The 12272-nt window shown below is 31.5% G+C and overlaps 1 protein-coding gene across 1 annotated transcript in view; it reads left to right on the forward strand.

Annotated features, from left to right (window-relative positions):
• Positions 1–11420, forward strand: part of LOC145314671 (uncharacterized) — a 39994-nt gene extending 28574 nt beyond the window's left edge. Inside the window, exons 4-9 of the mRNA XM_080154673.1 lie at positions 2910–2958; positions 4203–4319; positions 4785–4852; positions 6421–6508; positions 10293–10422; positions 10822–11420. Coding sequence (XP_080010799.1) covers positions 2910–2958; positions 4203–4319; positions 4785–4852; positions 6421–6508; positions 10293–10422; positions 10822–10970 — 601 coding nt within the window. The 3' untranslated portion in view covers positions 10971–11420. The remainder of the gene's footprint in view (positions 1–2909; positions 2959–4202; positions 4320–4784; positions 4853–6420; positions 6509–10292; positions 10423–10821) is intronic.
• The last annotated feature ends 852 nt before the right edge of the window (positions 11421–12272 follow it).

Genomic DNA, 12272 nt, shown 5'->3' on the forward strand with positions numbered 1-12272 from the left:
CATGTATAAAGACCTATTTATTAAAATGGGGAAATAAGATCTATAAAACGAAGACCCTAAAAGATAATGTTAGAGACAATAACCCTTTTAATAGAATGGTCATAGTACAGCTAAAAAATTATTAGCAAATATTGTCAATATAAATTAACATTAGTAAAACAACACAAGAATCATAAAATTAGAGGTTTCGTGATAGAAAAACTAAATTAAAAGAATGAAAATTTGTAAAATTAAAGAGGACATTGAAAAAACATTACTAGAAAAACTAATTTGAAACCAATAGTTTAATGTATTCTTGATGTAAAATAAAATAAAATGTGATCTTACTAATTTATGAAATGATTATTGTAATTTAGTTGAGATATGCACACACTTTTAAATGCAAAATCTTAATAATCAGGTCGCCAATTTCTATAAAACATAAAAATCAACACAAAAATAAAAGTCATCATTTTTGTCTCTCTTTTTCCTAAGGCTTCAGGCCTATAAAAGTAAACCTGGAAGAGAGAAACAGTCAGTCGTTTTACGGAATTGTTATATCACACAAACTCTCTTTAAAATTTCTAAAATTTAAGGGAAGACTCCCTTCTCTTTCTTTGGAATTTTCTTGAGAGTCTTGGCGGCTCAAACTTAGGATTTTACATTTGGAACACACCTAAAAAATAAAAAGTTTTGTTAGATAAATTCATAATACTTTGTTAAATAAATTATAGAATATCATTTTGATGTTGATCAATTGAGATAAATTAAAGATAGGGCCTTCTTGGGGCCTAAAGGCTTAGGCATCCGGACGGATAGTTATCTCCAAATTTTCTTCTGAAGAGAACTCCTATAGCGCGGTACTAGGTACCAGCAAGTCGCAAGTCACTACGGGGCTAAATAGGAATAACACAGGGAAGGTACGGTGGTGGCTCGGCTACCAACGGTTGATGATAGCACGCTATCTGACGGCCGGCACTAACAACTGTATCCTCCCCCAGCTTCTGAAGTATAGGAAAGTTGGAGATCGTTATCTATTCGGACAATTTAACATTTTCGGATTAGAACTCTGAATAAGTTCACGTCTTAAAGGTAGTTTTGCTTTGCTAATACTCTGGAAGATCGGTTCGGGGCTAGCCTAGTGATTTTCTTACCTGACAAAGGTACCTAACAAAGAACTTCACGCCTCACGGGGATACAGGCAGCAGAACGGAAAATTGTAGTCATGTTCGCATGGCTCTAGTAATCACAATTGATACTTCCAGTCCAAAAGTGTCGGCAAAGTTAGCTACCTAGGAATAAAATAAATTCTTAGCACAAATAACAGTATAAAGTTATCGATAATATTTTAATACCATTTTCGGAATAGGGCTTATAGGCAAAAGATTATCCCTTAAATATATTTGGGTTTAGGATCGGTGTAAAATAGTATCACCATTCTAAGGTTAAATATATTTGTTAAAACAGGGATTAATGTGTCGCTGATCTGGAAAGGAGACATTGGTGAGAGATTGTGGTTCTGTGATAAAGGATTGCATTTGTCCCTGGAACCCGGAGGCGACCCAAAGAGATAATTTTGTGTATAATCATTGTGGTTGTACATCAATTTATATCCCTGTTGATACCTGATTTGATTTACATTTCACCCTTGAAGGCACTGTCCTGAGTTACCCGCGCCATAAAAGATGTTTATATTTTTGCATATTAGTATTCTTTACAAGAAATACATTTAAACCATTTTTTATGCAAATTATGTTCATATCACACATAAATATGAATAAAACAAGGATGACAGCATCGTATTATAGACAGCTTTCCGCGGATTTGAAAATGAAAAATTATAAGATTAAAACGAGTTTTGTTAGACCCGAGGTGCCGAATTAATTCTAAGATTAAATCTTAGCTAAGAACGGATGGACACACACTTAAGTAAACAAAAGTTTTACTTAAACGAGGACACTTTATATTCTTCAAACAAAAACATAAATATTCATTAAAACATTAAATAATTCCATTGGATTGTACAATGTACATATATAATAAATTGAATTAATATAATTTGAAAAGCATAGCACTTAAGAAAATTGGTTTTTTTCAAGCAAAAAGCACAGAGGGAATAAGATATTTAAACTAGCAAAATAATAGTTATTTCTCGCATCGTATTATAAACGGCTTTCCGCGGATATAGAATGTACAATTATAAGATTAAAACTAGTTTTTTTAGCCCTGAGGTGCCAAAGGCACCGGCTAAAAAAACTGGTTTTAATCTTGTGATTGTACATTTTTATATTCGTAGAAGGCTGGATATAATACGATGCTAGACATAGTTTTTTCGTATGGATGAGAACCGGTTCCTATCCACCGGATTCGATGAATACGAAAAACACATTTAGAGAAATATTTGTCATTTGTTTATTCTGTATGCAGGGATTTTTGGGGATAAGATAATACAAGATAAATCTATTTACTTCCCCAATGATGATAAACAAAATTATCAGTTATTAAGTTTGGACACTAATAGTTTGAACTAATCAACCAATTAAGATTTAGTAAAGTACCTAAAGTTTTAATCCAGCGAATCTGAGAGCTTGATTATAAACTTTTGGGTACAATCATAATTTACTGTACAGTGTCCCCCATAGATTGAAAGGGACATTGAGCTGTTAATTTCCCTAGTCCCCATAGTTTTATTATAATGTTTTTTATTAGTTGGCTTAACAACTTGGGGGACATTTGAATTTTGGTTGGTTAATTTATAAAGTTGAATGTCAAAACGATTCAACCTCTAATTGCAATGTAATTTTGTGTATCATCATTGGGGATGTATATTACTTTATCGACCATTGTCTTACTCTTATCCCTTTCTGTCCTTGTTTTTAATTCCGTAAGAAAAAATATTGGAACTAAAATATTTTTTATTTATTTTTTAGAAAATTTCGGGAAGAAAACGAGGAGCTTTTCAACCAACAACTTTTTAAGGTAATTAGTAATTAAATTTTATATTTTGACTGGTTTATACATTTCTGTTGTTACTCCCACCCCCCCTCCTTCTCTAAAAACCTACGTAGCTAGATATTGATAATAAAACATTTATCTTAGGTTAGATAAGGTGCGCGACATAAATAAAAAATGAAAGAATTGGCATTTTTGACGATCTCATTGTCTGTTGTGAATATAATACAAGTTAAGCAGACAACTTGAGCATAAATGTTTAAATTTAAAGTTTTGTGTAAAGTTTGTTATTGTCCTTGCAATTATTGTATATTTTAAATAGAGGATACCAGAGATAGATAGATAGTTTGTTATTGTCCTTGCAATTATTGTATATTTTAATTAGAGGATACCAGAGCAACAGAATACAGGTGAATACTAACAATGGTACCACTCTAAGAAACTATTGATTTTAATCACAAAATATATTTGTTTAGCCTGTCCTCTTAAAGAAAGCCTTAATTGCCAACTTAATATTTTAGTAAAATTGGCCTAAAACATAAATTCATAAAGTTAAATATCCATTTTTAGAATTAAAAAATGAATACAAAGCAGTCTGACTGCAATGCATTAAGTGCCTAAATTTTAAACATGCGCTATGGTTTACATGAAATGGGTGTACGGATAAGTCTTAGTTATAGAAAAACTGTGCACATGATAAAAAGAGAGAATAAATAACAGATGTAAAATATACAAAAAACGTCTTTGGTAACATTTTTCTTACAGTGTTTGTTGAAAGTAGCAAAGGCCTCAACTTTGACATCACTTTTAAACTTTTATTAAAACTTTACACAAACATTGCAACAAATTTTTCAAAGTCTTCATACATAAAGGCTATAGTTCATGGAATCATTTCTTTAAAATATCTACTCAAAAATTTATTTGTGCTTTTTGGGTAATGAATAAAGCTTTTTTTATTTTAATTTCATTTTATATTTTCTAGGCGTTATCCATGTAGATATTTAATCTTTTCTTCATGAGAAAATCGGGTTAATACGCTTATTTGACGAAGTAAAGATTAAAATACCCCTTAGGTATTACCTCTAAGGGGTAAGGGCTAGCAGTTGTTAGATCAAACAAAATTCACAAAAATTGTCTGTATCAACAAAGATTACGTAATGTTTTAAAACTTTCGGTACAAGTATAATTTAAAGTCAAATGTCCCCCCTGATTTATATGATAACAAAACTGTCCTTCCATTTGTCTATCTATCTTTCTATCTATCCATCCAGGTGTTATGTGGTACAGATCCCTACCCGCAGAATTTTCGCGCCAAGAGATACAGAATATCAGAGAAGAGCTTCAGCAAAGAGGAATTTTGTATGGTCATGCGACAGCTGCCAGTTCAGGTACACATTGGCGGTTTCCTTAAAAATTCCTAGTTAAGCGCAGAAACGCCCCTTTATTTTTTCTAAATTGAAAATAAGAGAGGGCGAGTTTTTTATTTGTTTTTATCTCTTATACTGAAAGTATACTCTATGACTCACTTCATCCATTGTTTTTTGGGCTTCACTACTTATAAATGTTGTTATTCTTATTTTTCTTTCTTGATGGATCATGGAAAGAAAACAATGTTTCGGGTTTTTACGTATTTTCACAGTAGCTTTTCTTCTATTTCTAGCCCCCGCGAAGAGCTCTAACCCTGCAGGGCAATCATTAACACTTACTTAACCTAAAATAACATTTTAAAAGCTACTGTGAAAATGCAACGAAATCCGCAACTTTGTTTTCTTTCCATGACCCTTCTTGATTACTGAATATAAATTTTTAAAAATTCAAACTGCTTGTAATGAGTCAACTGATTATCTGTTTAGGTTGATGAAGCCGACATTCATGAGATGTTTGCTTTTGCAGACAAGGACAAAGATGGTCGCATTTCATACAGGAATATTTCATTATTTTCTTTTATCTATATCAATTATGTCTTCTTAAGTTGAAAGCAAAACAAGATCAGCGGCATTCTGAGCTAGTACCTAAAGTTTGTAAAATTAGCCAAAATATGCAAAGTTGCGTTAGTTCTAATAATCAAAGTATCAGAATAGGGAGTTTTAGATCCATTGCATCATCCCTATACTTTAGTACATTTTTTAAAGAGAATAAATGCACTGTTAATGATTTAAAAATAAGATTAAAAAGTTCATCCTACAATATAAAGTAGTTAGGTTTTTGTCTGAAGTTAAATATTTCGAAAATTGCTGCTCCGAATGGGTTATACTTCTCATAAAAGACTTATAATTATCTTGGGATCGTTTTAGTTTATTTTCTTGATCTCCCCTAGAGGCCATGTGCGAAACAACAAGTATAGACATAAAAGTGATGATACATAAAGTGATAAAATTGTGTACAGACAGATAAATGAGGCCTTATATCATCTATCTATCTATCTATAATGTATGAGATGAGAGATATTGAGATGGTAATGTCCGCATTTATTATCATTAATGTCATCTCACCAGATACAGGAAAAAAGAGTAGGACTCGGCAGCCGCTGAATTTTTCGGCGGAGACGGCTGCAAAAATCGTGCGGATTTAAAATATAACAAAAATCAAGTTGAAAATAAGTTATTGCAGCTGCGAATTTCATCTATATTTGGCACATCTGTAGAGTTTATAGGTTGGTGGCTGTATCTCGCCGCCTGCAGATATGTTTGCGGTTTTAAACGGCTGCATTTGTGGCTGCCGAGCCCTGCCATAAAGTTTAGTCTGTCGGGGCTCTGCAGAAAAACAAATAATTTTTATATATTAGACACAAATACCTATACAAAACAAAGTACAAATACATTTAGAGTTGGTAAGCTTGAGTTAAATTGTTTTATAGGGACTTCTATGTTTTTTAGTCACTTAGAAAATGAAATTCAAAGAAGTAAGTTAATCTGGTTTTTAAGAATACTAGAATTTCTTTTAAATTCTCTTTTTTTTTGTATAATTTTAAAGATATTTTAGTCATTATATAGAAAGGAACAGTTCAGATTTTTAATACAAAGACGTAGGTTTCATCATTAGAAGGGGGAGTTAATGACACAAAAACCACTCAAAGACACGTACGTGACTCCTTAAAGATTTCTGGAGACCTGGAGGATCAGGACCTGCAGGATCATACCTGGAACCTGAAAGTGACTTAAACATCTGTATTTTATATAAGGATGTAGTACTAGAGGATTGTTTAGTATTTTGGTATGATAAAATGCTTTGTTTTAGTCAAAAAATATTTTTGCTCTTTACCTGGATGACCCTGCCAGGTTTGCTGGCCTCCTGTGCCCGCCAGGATGGAGATATTCAAAAAATTCCAACTCTCAGTTATGTGTCATACCCATACTTAAAAAGTCAAGCAGTTTGGGCTCTTTATCTTTCACACACAGAAAATGAGAAAAAAACCGGATGGGGGGGCGTTCAACGCCCCCCCCCCCCCCGACCGTTAAGGGTAAAGATAGGATATAATGAAATATTTGGCAGTGAATTTCTTCTTATGATAAACCCGCCAAAACTTCCACAAGCCCCCAAACCAAGATTAAGACAAGGTCACTCAGTCAAAATACAGGTAAAACATTTACAAAATCATTTCTAAAATTCATTAACAAAATTTAAACTAATGAAATTAAATAATTGTTGTTTGATGCAAAGAAAAGAAAACAGTAAAGTCATTGTTAATTAATAATATTTTTAGCTTTCAAATTTTTAAAAGTAAGCAAAATTATGAGTATGCATGGATAGTCAAATTTTAGAGAATTTTTTATAATATTTTACCCCTTTTTACTGGAAATTTCAATTTTTCCTTTTACTAATGATTTCTTTTTAACTTTTATTTTTCTTACAAAATTGGGCTAAATATGATCTAATTAATTTTAAAATTTAAATTATTGTTTTGATTTGAATTAACTTGTTTGTAAATATATTAAATAATTTGGAAAAATTCTTATTATTTTTATCTTTAACAAGTCATAGTTTATAGAGATATACATAGAATAGATAAATACACTTAAAAAGTTTATAGAAAAAAAATCAATTATCTAAAGACAAGTATGAAAATATCCATAAAAGATAAGTTAAAACAAAAGAAGTATCATATAGAATGCTGTAAAAGAGATACCTTATTTTAAGCATTGTACCTAATGTTCAAAGCATCACTATTCCAAAAACCAAGGGAATAATATCATGTGAATATGTTGTTCAAATAGGACTAACAGTATTTCTTGTAATATTTATATAATTACTTAGCTTTATTAATTATTCCTTATTTGTATAAGAATCAGCAGAAAAGCTTTTAAACACCATAGAAACACATTAGACAAAATAGAAAAGATTATAGAATAAATAGCTTTTAAATATTTCAATTATTAGATTTACTTAAAGAAAAAAGTAGGAAAAATCCTAGAAATGTTAGTTTTGCGGGGTGCGGTAGGGATATGTATGTGGGGTGTCACTGTCAACCCCCCTTAAATTTAAAATTGGTAAAGCCAGTGTTTTGCTTTTATCACCCCCTAGTGGTTCCACACCCCTTGTTTAATTGATGTGCACGCCACTGGTTTTGAGTGACGAGCAAGTTTGTTTATAACAAGATTATAGGTAAAATCCTTTTAAACAAAATTGGACCAGTCTTTTGTAACAGATGAAGATGAGTTTTTTCCTGTAACCCACTTAACCCCCCACAATATTTAAACAAATCATTGGCTTCTATGTATGTATAGGATAAGAGGGAGCGCAGCTAACCCATAGTTCAGATCTGGCCACTACATATACATATAAAATCAAGCTTTTCTTTATGCCTAGCCTAATTTCTAATCATGCTGTAATGAACCTAACCTAAACTAAGATAAATCACTACAATATATTAATAAACTTTTAAAATTAATGAAGTGCCATGACTGACCCATTTTTTGATATTTTTATAAATCAGAAGTGTGGGGGTGGGGGGATTGTTGATTGCTCCACTGGATTATTATAAGCATTACCAGATTATCAATACATTATTACTTTTTGTTTCCCCATCAATGTATCTTGTATACGTGGATATATTGGCAGGGGAAAATTTGTCTTCAACTGCTGATATGGACATCATACATTGCTTAGTTCGTTCATCCAGTTGGAGGGGAGAGAATGGACTAAAGGGGGTGGATGGTGGGTCGTTATTTATGCCAGCTGCGATCATCACTTTATCAGAGTACATGAAAATCTGGTGCAACATCCTAGTAATAATATTTCCATTATCCCATTCTATGTTTTTTCCCCAACAACTTTGGGACACAAAGAGATATAAAGTTACACAAACAAGCTGGAAATAAAACAACCTATGAAAGTCAAATTATTTATGTTGCTTTTTTGTCACTTTTATACTTATGTTGACTAAGAAAATTTATAACCCATGTAACCATACTTAAATTCGTTTACAAATCCAATTGTTTTTCTTTTTGTAAAATAATATGTTTTAAACCATTCCCTGTATAATAAAAAGGATGCCTGTCTGTGTGTAAGTGTGTGTTGCGAAGGATCTCGTTAACCTGTGAACCGATATGGTTCTTTTTTACAGTGAAGGTCTAAGGAAGGTTTATAACTATTTTGTCGGATGGTACCTCCCGAATGAAATCGCCTCTAGATACCATTCCACCCCACAAAAGATATTTCCTTTTTATAGAAAACTAAAACTAAAATTAAAAGTTGAGGGTTGACTCCCCCCTCCCCTTACCTCATATGCCTCTAGAGGCCTCTAGTGGGCGTAGCCGTTGGTACTTCAATAGGTTAACACACCAAGTTTAAATATTAAATAACAATATGAAATTGAAAATCAAATTTGGTTGCTGTCAAAAGGGCAACATTACTAATATACCAATTGTACAAAAATCTGAAAGGACCATAATAATAATTATGACAGAGGAAAATTTAGGTTGCTAATATGGACTTTATTTTTTGATTAGTTTATTCATCCAGTAGAAAAGGAGGGGATGGGGAAAATAGGTTGTTGGGGGGTATCATTATTTTGGTCAGCTGCGAGTCTCACTTTATTAGAGTACATGGAAATAAGATGCAACATCCAAGAAATAATATATCGATTTTAAGGACCATATTGTTATGTTGTTATTGTTTCTTATACCCATAATATTATAATAATATTATTATGTAACTTCTTTTTCTTCAACCAACATCCTTGTCAACTTTTAGAAGTATGGGGAATATGAATGGATTTCAGTGTTCTTAAGTGTATAAAAGTACAATTTTCTCTTTAGTAGAACTTAGCTTTAAAAATATAATGTCACATAAAAAAGTTAAAATTGATGCAATTTTCTTGTTTTTTGAAGCTAGAAAGACAATTTTTGACCTATATATACTTTGTTAAAGTCAGAAAATATTTTTGCTGGATGAACCTGCTAGGTTTGCTGATATCCTGTAATTGCCAGGATATAGATATTCGATAAATTTCAACTCTCAGTTGTGTATAAATAAAAAAGTAAGTAAATAACCATCTATATTTTACAAAAAGAAAACGAGATAGAAAAATACTAGATGTTTAAAGCTTTTTAATCATATTCTGAAACCATAGTTTTAAGCTTTCATATAGGATTACAGATTAAACGCTTTGATACACTGCAATTCATTCATATTCCTTTCTGTTTTATTTTATCATGATTTTTATACACAAGTTTTTTTTACAGAATTCTGCACACAGTTTTTATTTTAATATTGTATTTTTATAAGTAAGGGTGCTCTATGATTTAATTTGTCGTATTATTGCTTATTGATGGGATTGAAATAATTATTTCAGTATATTTTAAAGCCAATTGTACTTTGTTTTATGAATAAACAAAGAAAGGGACACTTTCAAAATTTCCTAAAACCTTCAAAAGATAAATTTTTTTTTTGTAAGAGTGTTATTTGTTTGTGATAGATTTGTGAAATTTAAATTAAAAGCTTTATTATCTGAAGGTATCTTAAGGGATAAGACAATGGACAATATATTGATATATACCCTCAATTATTATAGAATTTTATGTATTATAATTATCGGTGGAGAAGTTTGGACACTAGTAGTTTGTACCAACTAATTAAGATTTAATAATAGTACCCAATGTTTTTATGCTAATTAATGAGAGATAGAGTTTTAAGAAATTTGGGTACCAGTGTAATTTACAGTTATCTGTTATCTATTTCGTTAGCTTAAAAACTTTGGGTACTTTTATTAAATTTTGATTAGTTGGTTCCTAACTAGTAGTGTCCCAAATTTTACAACCAATAATTTTATCATTCAGAAGGAGTAATTTTGTTTGTTATCATTAGAGATGTTTATTAATTTATTGTTCATTATCTTATCCCCTAAGACCCCTGATTTTTAGGAACCCCACAAACAGAAGCCTTACCCCGACCCCACCAAGTCCTCTCACCCCGCCAACACCACGCATCCCCCCACCTCAATAGCTGGCCTCAATAATAAAGCACCTCCAGCCAACGGCACCAATACTCAAGGCAAAGATACTTTAACTTAAAAACTATTCTATTTAGAAATAGTTATATAAAAGTAACAGGATGTCGGTCGCTAACCGCTGAACTGACATGGTTCTTGTTTGCTCCTTTGCAGTGAAGCTCCCTATATGTCCAAGGAATGTTTATAACTATTTTGGGGATGAATGGTATATCCATCCATCCATTAAAAATCACCGAAGCTTTTTTATAATGCCTATAAATTACGTCTTACTGGCCTACTTTGATCATTTAAAATGTATAATGGCCTGCCATTGGTAATTTAGTCTGTGTATTGGTCTATCATTGGTCATTTGAATAGTATGACGTCATTTTTTATAGGTACTAATAATAGCTTCCAAATCACCCTATAGAGCCTTATCTAAAATAAAGTATCTTGTATAGGACCACAACCGCCAAACAGCGTGGCTGCGGGCCAACAACCGCTGCAGCCGCAAACCGTAACCACCGCTGTAATAGCCACCTCAACCGCAGCCACAACCGTGGTAACGCTGGCCAACGAATCCCAGCCTAATGTTACCGTTGTTAAATAGATTCATACTTTCATCATTGTTATTTATTATTATTCATAGAAACTTCCTTATTTTTTTTTCTTTTTGCTAGAAAGAAAAAAAGACACACTGTAAAAAATAATAAATTTATGTACATTTTTAAATTCAAAGAACCAACTTTTCCTTTATTTCCACATTTATCTTTTAATTTTAAAAACCTTCAACATACCAAGTCTTTCCAATATCGTATTAACATATTTTTTAGTTTTTATTTTATTAAAAATAACTTTTTACAGTGTGTATTATTAAGTTTGTTAATTTGTAAATTAGTTTGAGAACTAAACTTTTTTATGTTCTAATAAATAAAAATAAGATATAACATCAAAATATTAAAATAAAATTGTTTAGTTTTAAAACATAATATTTTTTGTTGTCAATTTGACAAAAATCTTGAAACTCGTTTGTTGCTCAAATACATAGTAATAGAAACCATAATTTGTTTGTTTGTAGCAAAGCTACTCTTTAACTAGGGTCTGTCTGTACGTCCATAACTAGTGAATTTTCCGAATTTCAATTTCAATCCGGGGAGAAGGAATACAAGGTATTGTAAATTATATTGGTACCCAAAGTTCTGTAAACAAGGTCTAACTTTCTGTTTTGGAAACATTACCTATTTTTGGAAAGTCCTAACTAGTGTACATAGTAATGAGTTTTGTCTGTTACTGGGCCAAGGTATTCCCTCTTCTCTTAATAGAGATGACACGCGACTGACATAGCAGCAGTTGGCATAATTTTTGACGTCTCTAGTATGTTTGATATGTTTGATGTGTTTCAAACCTCCTCGAAAGCTAGCCGACACGTTTCCAATTAATGCAGCGGGTTTTTCATGTGGAGTCAAAACTTCTAAATTAAATAAAAAATATATATTATAATTAAACCCTTTGCTAATATCAAACATACTCTAATTAAGCTTCAGTGTGAATAAGTAGATTATTGTGAAACGAAGAAAATTGACGGATAAAACAATAAATTGAATTACATAATACATACCCAATGATGAAAAACAAAATCAACGTTTATATTAAGAAGATTCCCTTTTAAAATAAGAAAATCTTAAGTAAAGTGGAATAGTCATTAATCGCATCGAACTATAAACATCTTTCAGCGGATATTATAATGAAAAATTTAAACTGAATTAAATTATTGTAACTGAAAGAATGACCGTAAAGATAATATAGATAGATAGATACAGCTACGAATATTAAATGTAGATTGTAGATGTATATGGAACCAGGGGTCTAAAGGAATAAGATAATGGCCGTTAAGTAATGTACATCTCCAATG

This window comes from Acartia tonsa, chromosome 3, assembly GCF_053477335.1.
Source record: "Acartia tonsa isolate MP-2025a chromosome 3, ASM5347733v1, whole genome shotgun sequence".
In the NCBI taxonomy this organism is placed as follows: Eukaryota; Metazoa; Arthropoda; class Copepoda; order Calanoida; family Acartiidae; genus Acartia; species Acartia tonsa.